This window comes from Gopherus flavomarginatus, chromosome 2, assembly GCF_025201925.1.
Source record: "Gopherus flavomarginatus isolate rGopFla2 chromosome 2, rGopFla2.mat.asm, whole genome shotgun sequence".
Classification (NCBI taxonomy): domain Eukaryota; kingdom Metazoa; phylum Chordata; order Testudines; family Testudinidae; genus Gopherus; species Gopherus flavomarginatus.
The window spans coordinates 152,025,485-152,039,760 of record NC_066618.1 but is presented as its reverse complement, the minus strand read 5'-3'; the positions used below and the strand labels follow the sequence as shown (position 1 = coordinate 152,039,760).

The 14,276-nt window shown below is 49.1% G+C and overlaps 1 protein-coding gene across 6 annotated transcripts in view; it reads right to left on the bottom strand.

Moving 5' to 3' along the window:
* The window catches only part of KANSL3 (KAT8 regulatory NSL complex subunit 3), a 65,375-nt gene that overhangs the window by 36,778 nt on the left and 14,321 nt on the right, over positions 1-14,276 (bottom strand). For all 6 annotated transcript variants that reach the window (XM_050937404.1, XM_050937398.1, XM_050937399.1 and 3 more), the window contains 10 exons: positions 13,880-13,970; positions 13,378-13,563; positions 9,555-9,686; positions 8,546-8,662; positions 7,856-7,957; positions 7,667-7,738; positions 5,183-5,257; positions 4,108-4,265; positions 1,864-1,927; positions 675-875 (listed from right to left, as the gene is read on the bottom strand). In XM_050937404.1, coding sequence (XP_050793361.1) covers positions 675-875; positions 1,864-1,927; positions 4,108-4,265; positions 5,183-5,257; positions 7,667-7,738; positions 7,856-7,957; positions 8,546-8,662; positions 9,555-9,686; positions 13,378-13,563; positions 13,880-13,970 — 1,198 coding nt within the window. The remainder of the gene's footprint in view (positions 1-674; positions 876-1,863; positions 1,928-4,107; positions 4,266-5,182; positions 5,258-7,666; positions 7,739-7,855; positions 7,958-8,545; positions 8,663-9,554; positions 9,687-13,377; positions 13,564-13,879; positions 13,971-14,276) is intronic.

Here is a 14,276-nt window from a genome sequence, read left to right as displayed (position 1 = left end):
GATTAATGCGGGATATGATAGAGGTCCATAAAATCATGACTGGCGTGGAGAAAGTAAATAAGTAAGTGTTGTTTACTCCTTATAACACAAAAACTCAGGGTCACCAAATCAAATTAATAAGCAGCAGGTTTAAAACACAGAAAAGGAAGTATTTCTTCACACAACCCACAGTCAACCTGTGGAACTCCTTGACACAGAATACTGTGAAGGCCAAGACCATAACAGGGTTAAAAAAGGAACTGGATAAGCTCATGGAGGATACATCCAGCAACAGCTATTAGCCAGGATGGGCAGAAATGGTGTCCCTAGCCTCTGTTTGCTAGAAGCTGGGAATGGGCAACAGAGGATGGATGGATCATTGTTCATTCCCTCTGGGGCACCAGGCATCGGCCACTGTCAGAAGACAGGATACTGGGCTAGATGGACCTTTGATCTGACCCACTATGGCCGTTCTTATGTTCTTAAGCCTTGCAGGAAACCTTAAAATGCAACTCATCTATTTTAGAAGAGCCATTTGCGTGAGCAGCTGACACCTCCATAAGCACCCCTCTCTCCCCACACACTGACATCTCTGTGCTCTCACAGCCTGGCTCATCAGTGCTAAAACAGCCCACAAAACTGTCATTCAAACACAGGCCTTCCCCAGCTCCACATCTTAGAGGGCCAGTCCCTACCTCTGAGCCAGAAGGCGAGGCTGGCACCTTGGCTGCCGGGGAGGTGGGACTGCTGGTTCTTTCTGGCAAGTCGAACGACAGGTCCCTCCTGGTCAAGTCACGTGGTTTCTTCTTTTTCTCGGCATCAAGGTCCCTGGGGTCAGAGCCTGAATGGTTGTCAGCGCGGGTGAGGACTCCGGTCAGGAAGTCAGCTATTTCATCCTACACAAGAGTCAGACGTCTCTTAATAACTAGCCTCCACGGTTTGCCTAGAAGCAGCTTCCAGTTACTACCCTGCTAGTATGCAGGGAATTTAGCTTAGTATTTATTTCTTGAGACCATTAAGATTCCAGAAACAGAGAGAACAGCCAGGGCTTTGCTAGATTCTACTCCACTCAGACCTTCCCAGCTATGCTGCTCAAGACAAGAAGAATTCAGCTATTTTTAATGTTACTAGGTATTGTGTTAAAGCTTGATTTCAGTGGCTCTCTGGGAAAGGGAGGGAAGAATGCCACTCTCCGTACCACAAACGGAAGAACCACAAACACCTGCCCACCCAGGCCAGTCAAATGTATCAGGACATCTGAAAAAATACACCTCCTTTATGGCCCATAACCTAGGAACAGCCACCCCAGCAGATAGGGCCTCTTGAAAACTGCTGCTGGGCGATTCTTGAGCGTAGTACCATCAGCAAAGACAGTAAAGCAGCATCAAAGCCATCTGGGTCACAAGTGAAATGAATGTGAACAGCACCAACTAGTTCTAGAGGTTTCCATCCTCCCTCACAAGCACAAGGCTAGTCCATGCTTCAGTAGAGTGTTCTGTTTCAGAGACGCCCATGACTGGAAAAGCCAGTGTGCTGCATGCCTCAGAACTAGGCACTGATGGGGCAGATAGTCTAGCACAGGAGGCTGGGCTTGTGCTAAACTGCCACTGCTAGAAGCTGGAACCTGTGACGTGGGACACACATGTACCAAGAGGGAACAATGCAGGACTGTGGCCCTGATAGCAGCATCCAAAGGGTTAACATGTCAGGACTACTGATTTCACCTCGAGGGCACTTGACAGCTACGCTGTCAATGATTTCACTTGCCCACCCACCCCTGCCCAGTTAATCTAGGCAGCAGCACTGGAGCGTGTGCTCATGGAGATGACTGGGCAGTCATGCTATGGAGGGGAAACTGCTCTGAAAGATCTCTCTGCTCATTACCTGGATGCATCTGTCCACCATGCTCTGCGTCAGGCCTTCTGCCTTCTTTTTGGCTTTGCTTATCCTATTTAAAAAGGTGGGCAAGTCAACAGATGTTCATTCTTCCCCGCTTTCCCTTGCCCCCACCGCGACGTGGACAACATTCTTAGCTTGAAAGCCGATAATCAAATGAGGGTTTGTTGCGCTACTGAGATTCCACCAACAGGAAGTAGGGGCTAATTAGCTCTAATTGGGCTTAACTGAAGGGCTCCATCTGCTGGACACAATGTGCCGAGTAGAGCAGGGTGAAATTCAGATGACAGTGACTAGAAAAGGAGTGAGACTATCACCTGGTGGTAAGAGCACACACCTGGGAGGTGTGAGACTCAAGTTCACATCCCTGCTCCAATGACTATTTATTTATTTATAACAAGTGGAACAGCTTCAACAGGAGAGACTGAGGGTATGGCTACACTTGCAGCTGTACAGCGCTGCCGTGGGAGCACTCCCACAGCAGCGCTTTGAAGTTGTGTTTGGTCGCAGCGCCAGCGCTGGGAGAGAGCTCTCCCTGCGCTGCAGGTACTCCACCTCCCCATGGAGATTAGCTTGCAGCGCTGGGAGCCGCGCTTCCAGTGCTGGGGCACTGTTTACACTGGTACTTTACAGCACTGTAACTTGCTGCTCTCAGAGGGGTGTTTTTTCACATCCCCGAGCGAGAAAGTTGCAGCGCTGTAAAGCGCCAGCGTAGGCAAGGCCTGAGAAACATCAGCCTATCCAGTAGCCCAGGGTTAAGGCACTCTTCTGCAATGTGAGAGACCCAAGTTCAACCCCCTTCTCCCTATGGGGCAGAAGGGGAAATTGAATCTGGACACTCACCCCAGAGAACCGTAACCCCTGGGTTCAAGGTTATAAGGGCTCAGCTACCCGTCCTCCTTGGCTTTTATCAAAATGCCTGAAATAAAATAAGTGGGATTGAATCAAAACACGTCGCTTTGACACAAACCTTTTTCTACTTTTTGATTCAATGAAAATTTCCAAACAAAAAACTGGTTCTGCTTCCACCTGAGCTGAACTTTTTTTTCCAATGTTCTGGATTTGCCAGCGAAGCAAGAACTCCATTGTTCACCCAGCTCTAATGCTGAGTGCCTGGCACTCCCATTGGCTGCAACGGGAAGTGGCCCGGCAGCTCTGAAACTCAGGCCCACAGCTTCCTCAGAAGGGCTACATGCGCCTTCTCCCTTCAAGCTCCATTTTCAACGCTGCTAGTCGCTCATTTTGCAAGTCACACCCCTCCCCAGTTTTCTGATCATTCTTATTATAGGCTCCTAATTACACATAACAACTGTCATGACAGTGCCTGCATAATTTGCCCACCAGGCCTGATTCTCCTCCCACATTCATTTTACAGCAGATCAGCTCCATTGATATCAACGGGGTTACTCAAGATTTACACCAGTGTGATTGGAGCAGGTGGCCCATGGCTTCCTGCCAGTCCCACAGCACTCTTTCTCCCACTGACCACCTCCCAAAGGAGTGCCCTTTAGGGACACTGCAAACAGCCAAAATCCACCTCCAAGAGCAGAGCCGAGAATGATTTGGAAAAGGAAAGTCTACAGAATTCAGGCTCTCTGGCCTTTCGCAAAGGGGATATTTGCTGCACCCAGGACTTTCAACTTGTCAGCAGAAAGGAATGCTGTAAATCGGCTGCAGTCCGTCAGCCCACACGCACCCATCAGCCCCAAGTGACGAATGCTCATGCTAGTGAAAAGCAAAACCTGTCAGCCCTGGAGAACTGAGTTTGCTATTTGCCCATGGAACAGAGCCTGGATGGCAGGAACAGCACAAGCTTCCTGCACACACTGCCCTGCCTGCCTACCTCCACCTTGATCTGGAAAAGCACGACTTATAGCCATAAAGAGGACAGTACATTCTCTATGGCCCACTCAAGCTCTGACTACCACAAGGTCATCAATGTGTGCCAACTGTGAAGTGGACACGTGACCACAAGGAGCTGGACCATGTCTTACCAACTCATTCCACATAGCTATTTTGATGGCAGTAAGTTTCTCCTCCCAACCTGGGCCTGATTTAACTTGACTACTCAGGAATAAAAGGCTCTTTATCCTGTCAGCCATCCAGTCCCTATCTAATTTCAGAATGAAGTCCTAGAATCCTCTTGCATGGCCAATGGGCCCAACCAGACATTCCTCAATGGTTCTGGAAGACGGCATCCCAACAGCATGGGACTCTCTCACAGAGCCATACCTCAGATTGTCATCAGCTCCTCCCACCACCACCAGGCTGTTATCAGCTCGGATTTTCTCTCGGAAATCTTCCATAGCTTCAGTGTTGCACTGCAAAGAATTCTGACCAACCACAAAGAGAACTGGGGTCTTCATGTCCAGCAGGGGGTCATCCACATCCTGCAGGAGCATGGGACAATGAGACATTTTAAAACTGAAGGACAGAGGGGCCATTGGGCGATGGAATATGAAGGCCTGGGACCTGACAACCTTTATGGGGCAAGTAAATACATTTATGCTAGAGGCACGGAGCCAGAAACTCAGATGGTCTAAATCGGAGTAGTTCCGCTGACTTACACCAGCTGAGACTGACCCCCTACCAAGACAGCCACTCTCGCTGCATTTTCCCCCATCACTGCTGTAGCTACCCAAATGCAATGCTAGATTGACTAACATGCAATAGTAAGTCATAGGCCTGTACCATGCAGTTTCAGGACATCCCAGATTACGCCCCAAAGGGGATTTTCCCAGTGGGAAAATGTGGCCCTGAACAAGGCTTTGGTACAGAACTGTCCCCTGTATGGAACTCCCTGCCTTCTATACTTCAATACAGTGCCTGGGCCTACTCTTCTCATACAGCCCCCAAAACTAATCACCGGAGCGGCACCAGGGTCCCAAAGTCACTCCTGAATCAGTCTTAGACAGGTCACCAGACAAGTCTGCCCAAGTCATTCTTGTTGATGAGTGCAAAACAAGGTGAGATCAACAACTGTTTCTGGAGTGGGGCCTAGGAGAGGCTCTAGAGATGTGTTACAGGCACACACCACTGCTGTCACACCAAGGATGCAGTCAAACTCTTGAGCACCTTCCCTCCCAGACTGCCCCACCATGATTCACTGCCCAGAGCCCAGACTGTTGGCTCTCCATCACCCCAAACACTAGATGGGCTCAGACACACTTGAAAATACTGGCAGGTGAAGAACCAAACTTCAGACCCTTGCTCTTCTAGCTGGACTTTAAAGCAAGTTCACAGGTCCAGTGGCCTGGTTACCTAACCAATCCCATCTTCTGAACTCTCACCCTTGCTTTGGGCTTACCCCTCTGGGCCCATCCACTGTGAGCAGAGGGAATCCAAGGCACACAACTGCGGTGACGTACTCCATTACTGAGACCTAGAGAGACCAGCAAGACATATCATTACCCAGAGCCCTCCCAGAACAATCCAGTTCAGTGTCAACATAGTTAGCAGAGCCCTCACTGCTGGGCTCCCACCATGGGACACCCCTGGCTTTGACAATACCTCCTTCTAGCAAAGATCTCAATCTCCTCATTTGCTTGTGCCCAAAAAGATAGAGGCTGCACCACAGGACCTCAGGCTGGGAGGGAAAGGAGAGAAGCCCTTTCAGAGTTGGGCTAAGATCCCTCTAAGCTGCATGGCCACACAGCTGCCTATTAAGCCCCGCGAAAGAGCTCAGGGCTACGGTGGGGAGAGATGCCTCTCCCCCAGCACGGAGCTGCCGCAGCCAGGAAAGAGGCACCCCTCCCTGCCGGCCCCAGCATGGACCTGCCCCAGACTTGCCACAGCCAGAGGAGAGATGCCCCTCCCTTGGCACAGCCCAGTCCCGCCGGAGCTGCTGCAGCCTGGGAGCGGCGCCTCTCCCCCTGCCCTGAGCTGCTGCAGCGAGAGGGATGGGGGGAGTCCTCTCTCTCCACTGCAGCCCCGGGGCAGCCTGCACCCCCAAATCCATCCCTGGCCCCAACCCAGAGGCCCCACCCCAAAGCCTGCACTCCAACCCTCTGCCCCAGCCCTGATGTGGTGTCATACATCACATCTATATTGGTGCACATAACAAAATTCATTCTGCATATGGATGTCAAAAATGAAAGGGAACACTGGGGCTGTGTACTGACAACAGGCAGATCACCAGTCAAGGACAGACTTTTAATCATAGAGTCACACATAACTCTAGGAACAGATTAGTCCAAACATCAACTCAGCAGGAAGTTGGGAATCTAGAAATGCAAGGCTTTACTTGGTGTGATTGCCAAATAGCAAGCTTCTTTCTATTACCCTGAAGTTAGATTCTTCCTGGTCTGTCTCTCCCTTCCTACGACCTGGATCTCCAAGCAGCTCCACCCCACCCGCTGTCATACTACCCTCAGGTTCCATGCTCCAGGCCTGTATTATTGCTTGGAGGACAGAATATTCTCCTCCCAAAAGTGGCTTCCTCTTTTCATCTCAATTTCTGCACTAAGCCGCCACCTCCTCCTGGTGGAGGAGCCTTCTCATCTCTCTACCTGATAAAACGTGCAGGCTAGACAGGGTTTGCTACCTAGCTGCCCAGGGTTAGGAGGAGGGAGGCCAGATATGTGGAAGCTATATGACAGGAATTGCACAGGAGTTCCATAATCCCTCCAGGAAGTTCGTTCAGCCCCTTAGCGCGTGTGCATGAGCTGTGATTTTAACTTTATACACCAGTGCAGTAGAGTCACTGAGTTACGAACCCCTTGGGAATGGGACGTTCGTTACACTGAAAGGTTCATAACACTGCACATAACGTTATGGTTGTTCTTTCAAAAGTGTACAGTTGACCACTGACTTAATGTAGTCTTGAAACTTTGCCATGCCAAAGAAAAATGCTGCTTTTAACCATCTTAATTTAAATGAAACAAGCACAGGAACAGTTCCCTTGCTTTATCAAATCTTTTGTTTTTAAAAAAAAACTTTCCCTTTTTTTTTAGTTTATGTTTAACATAGCACTGTACTGGCTTTTTTGTGTCTGTGCTTCTGCCCGATTGTGCACCTCCAGTTCCAAATGAAGTGTGTGGTTGACTGGACAATTCATAACTCTGAGACTCTACTGGACTTTACCCCACCCCCTTCTTGGTATTCTAGTGCTCATGCGGCGATTGCAAGAGAAAGGGAAAGGATGGTTATTCTTCTCCCTTGCCTGTGCTCGCGGAATACAGAACCTCCCTTGAAGACACCGAGCCTGATTCCCAGAGATCACTTTTGCCCGGATGTAAGTGCAAACTGAACTCCAATGGGCGGTACAAGAGGGCAGAATCAGGCCGTCTGCTTCAATGAGTGCTTCATGTTCTAGAAGAGAAGTGGGTCCTCTAACTCCAATACCCTGCCAGTGACAAATCTGGAACAGTCCCATATACTCACTGGGCTGCAGCCATGTATCAAACCCCTACGCTGGCATCTCCAGCTACACTCTTACCCATTGCCCTGGTTTGCCTTATCCAGTTCCCCACCTGCCGCATCCACCCCAACTGCCACTAATCAACTTAACTTGCTCATCACCACTTGAACATTCAGTAACACGGGGGGGAGGCAGGTGATGGGCCACACAAGTGCCTCTGGTCTGGTAATACAAGAGCCAGGGAATATCAGTTTTATAAGTAGCTTGGATACACCTTACGGCTGCTCTGTTCAGTTACCACCCGTGCCCAATCCAGCATGGGGCCAAGAGACAGCAGGGCGCGTGGGAATCAGAGCCAATCCAGGTAACTTTTATTCAAGAGGTACAGTGTAAAATGGCCTCTGATTGGATGCAAGACAAGAAGTTACTTACATGACAGGCCACCAAGGCTCCTGTGTTCCACCCAATCAGGATGATCGGCTTGTGGGTGAAATGGTTGTGAATCTGACCGAGAAAGAAGAGGGAGTGAGAGGAAAGGCAGAAGGACAGTGCGAGCACAGTGAAGGTCATGGGTGTTAGTGGCATATGGTGCAGGCCCACCTAAGCTGCTCACGCACTTACCTCCAGTACTTTGCCTCTGACTGCACCAATCATGTGTTCAAGACACTGCAACACTCCCACCCCACTACCATTATTCAGCAGGTGGGTGGCAACAGGGATCACCTGGAACACAAGCCACAAAGAGAGCACCGTATAAATCGTAGCAGTTCCACTGTGGAGCAGCATGTCCTGATGGCCTTTCACAGGGATGCATCCACTGGGGTGAACACACAGAGTCAGGACTCAGAGGTTTACTGTCATTCCCCTACCAACCCACCCCACCTGCTACTGGCTTTCCTCCTATAGTGCTGATGTAGTCAATGCACAAGGACGGTTTGGAGCAGCACTTCTCCCAGGCAGAAGACAGGATACCAGACACCAAATAACCCCTTTCTCCTGACCTGTTTATACTGGAGAATCCCAGCCACATACTCTTCAATCCACTCAACTGGGCAATCCCTGAAGCAGAATCATGTGCTAGGACAGTAGGTCTCCTGCTATGGCCCATGGCAGCAGAGGTAAGGAGAGCCCCTTCTGGAAGACCAAGCATGCAGGTCTGAAGGGAGCAGCTCCGTGGGAGGCCCTCTCTGCTGAAGTGATCAGCATAATGCTGGGCTGTTGAAGCTGCAGGATCACACTACCCCAAACGCCCCGAAAGAGAGCTAGCATGAACGACAGCCCCTCCCTTCAAAAACATGCCGAGTTACAAACCTTTCCCAGGCAGGAGAGCTGCGACTGCCAGAACCGGTGCCGGCGAGAGGTGGGGAACATAGAACTGGAGGGTCCGGAAGATGCAATCAGAATGAGAGGAGAACCAGGCAACTTGCTCTACAAAATTCACCGCAACAGAAAGATAAGGCAAGCAGCTTCCTTTCCCTGAGACCTGCCCGCTCCCCAGCACTCCTGACAGGCCCAGGCATGATCCCCAGGACAAGCCTGCAATGCATACAGTCAACCCACATCCAATCAATCCTACCCCCAGCTGCTCTGAGCAAAGGACTCGGATATCTGCAACAGCACAGGACACACAGAGGAGTTTGTCAGGTTGAGCTACTAAAAAGCTGTGTGCAAGACAAAACTGCAGATCATTTGAACCAGAGCTGCAACAAAGCCCAAACATGCACTCGGGCACCCTCTGCCACAGGTGCAAGAACATGACATGGCCCAAAGCACTTAAGAGCACCAGTGATGCTCTCAGCACAACCCTTGCTAACAATCAAACACAGCTACCGGTGACTGACAAAGGACAAGCCCAGCCCAGGCCTCCTAGAACAGGAGCTAAATAGCATCCCTAGGGCACAGACGCCAGGGAAAACTAGAGACTCTGCCTTGCTCTTCCTGTGAGCAGGTGTCACTGGAAGAGGCCTTCTTGGGATACTAGGATGGTACTGCATCCCAACACAATACTCTCATCCATTGAATCCGACACAGTTACACAACACACACACGGCACGGAATGACAGTATCAGACTAGGAAGGCTGAAGAGAGGGAAAAGGCAGCATGGATTCCTGGAAATACTGGGTCTGAAGGAGAAGAGGGCACTCTGAAGACAGGAGGTACTGGGGGTAGACACACCATGACAGAGATCATGATGCCGAGCATACAAGAGAGACCTGGACAGAGAAGCACAGAGAGGACTGGGGAGAGCGAACAGATTCGGGCACCAACCAGACACTGAGCTGAGCCCCTTCCTCCTCGCAAGCCCAGGGATGTACTCACAGGTTTATTATGTGACAAGACACCCACAGCTGGGTCCCATGGTCTCTTCAGGAGGAGGGAGAGAGCCTCAGCCCCTGCTGCCCCTGTCTTTGTGGTGGACGAGAGCAGCATCCTGTCAATCAGGGTGGGGATCTGAAACCAAAGGCCAGACGGTGACTGAAGAAACATATTAACCACACACCTAATATCCTACGGGATCTTCCTTCAGAACTGATTTCACTGGGCACTTCAATGTGTATACCAGAGCATGGGAAATTGAGTTAGCTTCTCCCCAGCAACAGGAGAACGCACACCTGGCACTCCCCTCCCACACACACTATGGGGTACGAGTCAAGGGGCCAGTACTTGGATTTTGCACTGCTCAGCTGGTGCACAGGCCACAGCTTAGGAGAAGCTGTTGTAAGACACAGGTCCAGCCAAGTTGCCCTTTGGGGAATTCTTGCTCGTAGAGCATGACTGATGGACTGCAGAGTTTGCATTTTCGCACATCAAGGAACTTGCTGACTCAGGGCACTGGAATTTAGTTGGAGAAAACGAGACCTTTAGAGCACTGAAATGGACCAGTAAATGTTCCTTCCTCAGGGCACTAGGTAAGGACAACACCTCAGTGAACAGGTGCCACCAGCGATTCCAATACCTTTTCTTAGCGGAGACTCGTCACCAGATACTGCATGAGTACCAAGAAGTGTCAACCCCCCAGAAGGGAGAGTCTGTATTTGATATATCTGCACATTCTTGTCTCGATGTGCAACCTTCACCTCCAAACAGCTCCACTGGCTCTCCTTCATTGCAAGATCAAGCTAAACAAATGACTTGTTTGTTGTTAAAACCCTGCATGCACTTCTCCAGCCTCCTGACCAGACCTTGGCCGATTTCTTCCCTCTCTGTTTCCTCCACTTAACTACCACTGAGCTCTCCTTTAATCCCTTCACACCAGCGCATCGCTGCTGACACAAAAGCCTTCTCCTTTGCACCTCCTGTCATCCGGTGGAACAGTCTCCCTCCACTTCACTGACTCTCAATTTTAGCAACTGCTGTCAATTAATCACAGTTACCCCAAGCGATTAATACAAAACCAATTAACTAGCTTAAAAAATTTATCCTTAATCACAGTTTTATTCACACTTAAACACTAATAGAATACCAATTAAAATGTATTATAAATATTTTGGATTTTTTTTATATTTTCAAATATATTGATTTCAATTACAACACAGAATGCAAAGTACTCACTTTATATTATGGCTGATTAAAAATATTTGCACTGTAAGAACGATAAGACAAATAGTCATTTTCAGTTCATCTCTTACAAGTACTGTAGTGCAAGCTCTAGCATTCAACTTGCACACGTAGAATTTTTTTTTCACATCACTGCACTCAAAAACAAAACAATGTAAAACTTTAGAGCCTACGAGTCCACTCAGTTCTACTTCTTGTTCAGCCAATCGCTCAGACAAACAAGTTTGTTTACATTTACAGGAGATAATGCTGCCCGCTTCTTAGTTACATCACCTGAAGGTGAGAACAGGCATTCATATGGCACTGCTGTAGCTGGGGTTGCAAGGTATTGATGTGCCAGATATGCTACACCCAGGGTTCTCAAACTTCATTGCACCACGACACCGTTCTGACAAAAAAATTACTATACAACCCCGGGTGGGGACTGAAACCTGAGCCCGCCCAAGCCCCATTGCCCCAGGTTGGGGGCCAAAGCCTGAGTGCAGGGGGGCCAAAGCCAAAGGGCTTCAGCCCTGGCAGGGGGCCTGTAACCTGAGCTTTTGGGCTTCAGCCCTAGGCCCCAGTAAATCTAAGCCAGCCCTGGTGACCCCATTAAAATGAGGTTGTGACTCACTTTGGGGTCCTGACCCAGTTTGAGAACCGCAGTGCTAAGCATTTTATGCCCTTCATGCTTTGACTTGTACATCGCACTCTCTTTTATCTGTTTCATGGTGAAAACATTTCTAATAAAAAAATAACAATTAGGGCTGTCAGTCAATCACAGTTAATGCATATGATTAACTCAAAACAAATTAACACTTTTTTTTTTTTTAAATGAATGTTAACCACACACCAGGACCATCCTCAGAGGGGTGCCATTGCGAGCCTCCAGGGCAGGGGTGCCCCTCCTACTGCTGCCCTGCTTCATTGCTGCGCCCACCTCCATGGAGCCCCTGGCCAAGCTGCTCCGGACTGGGAGCCTGCCTCCTGTGTGCTACACAGAGCGGCGGGGGGGTGGGGGTGGGGGCGGCAGAGGAGCTGATGTCTGGGTGTCCCCCTCCACACCCCCTCTATGTGCCCAGTCCCTGCTGCGCTGGGGTCGGGGAACACGGGGAGCCTGTCTGCTGCTCCTGGCTCAGCAGAGAGTGCTGGAGACAGCAGCTGCTGCTGGCTGAAAAAGCGTTCAGGCTCCTGAGCGCTCTGCTTAAAGACACACACACACCTCCCCCTCAATACCAAAAATATTTAAATAAGTGATATTCTATTATTGCTTAACAATGCGATTAAAATGATGATTCATTGCAACTGTGTTTTAAAATCATTTGATGGCCCTAATCTTAGCTGATCTCTCTGCTGTAAATGTCTTTCTCAAATCTGATCGTTCCTCTGCACCTCTAATATTTACTGTATTTAGCCATTTGGGGAGTTCGCTTGTATGACGGATGCTAGGCAAAAGTATAGCTGTAATGTACCAATTCACCCTGGCTTCGTGGGATGGGAACATTGTACTGAAAGCGCTCATCCAAACAAATAAAATACACAATTCTACTTAAATTGAGAGTAAAAGATCAATTAACAAAGTTTGGTCTAGACTATTTTAACAATAAACAACATTCCTGTAGTACCTTTCCTAAGAGTCTTCTCTGTTGGCCAAGAACATTTAACTGTGGCATGTGCCTCTTGCATACAAACCATAAAACAGGGTACTGAATACTACTACTACAACACAATTACCCCTACCTAGCTCTGATTTCACGATTTTCAATCCATAGATATCAAGCACTTCCCAAACTAGCTCAGTATCATTACTTGCATTTTTTTAATGGGAAAACTGAGGCACAGAGGTGTGAGGTGACTTGCCCAGGGATACCCAGCAGACCAGTGGCAGAGCAAGGAAAACAGCCCAGGTCCCCTGAGTCCTAGCACAGCACCTCCTAAGTCCCTTGTATTTCTCTGAATCGCTTCAATAAAAGTTTAGAGACTAATATGTTGCCCGTCTACAATAACTCTCATCCCAGGAGCTCCATGGGCTTTATAAACGTAATTGTTTGTCAATTGTTTACAACATCCCTGTAAAGTATTAGCCCTCTTTTACAAATCTATCCATCTAAGATAACTGGGTGCTCTGATGCTATGCTGTATTTATTCTCCCAACCCCTCGTGGCAGGCCAGAGCCATTATCCTCGTAGTACAGAGGGGAACTGAGGAACACAGAAGCAAAGGGATTTGCCAGGGTTACACAGGAAGCCTGTGTCAGAGCGAGAAGCTGACCCAGCCTCTCCCAAGTCCCAGGCTAGTGGCCTCTCCTTTCCTCACTCTCTTGATAGGGCAACCAAGACAGAGAGAGGCTAAGTGACATGCTGAAGATTACCCAATACTGCCACAGAAAAACCAGGAGTCCTCCCTCCTAATCCCCAAGGCAAAAGCTCCCCAAGCTAGTGCAGTGGGGAAAAGGGAAGGAGAACAGGGGCAAAGAGGCTACTTTTCCCCCAGTCGCCCAGAAAGGAGACTGATGTCCCATCAGCTTCCTTTGAACGAACTGTTTGAAGAGAAAGTGGTATTAAGTGAAAGCAAAGTACATTCCAGAACTCATTGTGTTTATCACCTTTCCCTTAAGTGTCTGCAAAGCATCCAGGTAAGCAGCCAACATAGGTAAACTGAGCGTCTCCACCAGCGTGGTGTGAAGCCATTGGATCAGCTTGGTGTCCCAGTTTACACTGGCCAGAGCTTGGCGGACCCGCCGGGCGCATTTGTCCACTGCTATCCTCCTCAGCACTGGCTCATTGCAAGCCTAAAAACAAGGGAAGCAGAACACATGGGCATAAGGAAAGTGAATGTGCCAGGACCATACAAAATCCACCAGGGCAAAATTTGCTGCTACACCCTCTGTTCCTCTGGCGACTGAGCATGGGCCAATCCTTCTGCCATCGAAGACCACATTCTAGTCAATATCAAAGTCATAAACCTGCTCATGGAGGTTACAAGAGCCGAGGATCCAGACCATCCTACGTGTTTCATCTGTCACTGCCAGGAAGGATTGGGTGCATAAGGAGGCAACACAGCTGCTGCAGTTTGAAGGAGAGGGGATGGGGGAAGAAAGATCTTACCCCTTCATTGGCCAAGCGGGCCAGCCTGTCAGATTGCAGGGCTTTAAGGATCTTATTAAATAGCTTGTTCTGGGCCATCGTCCAACCCGACCTGAAAGGAAAACCAAGAGGGTAGTTTAGACAGGATATAAGGGGTTTACGTTTTTTTACTCTTAACTCTTAAAACAACGCAGTAAGGGTGCAGGTAAGTAAGATGGTGCAGCTGATTTATCAGCTTTTAGCACCCAGGAGTTAATGGCTCCCAGTCGTGTGCTCAGATCCCATGCCTCACAATAAATAATAATTGTCTCTGCACTGTATAATGGTTTTGGTTACATATATGATGTGGGCAATGCAGACTGAGAAAATACCAACCGCCTTACATGAAAGCTACCCACGCATCTATCCTCAGAGGGGT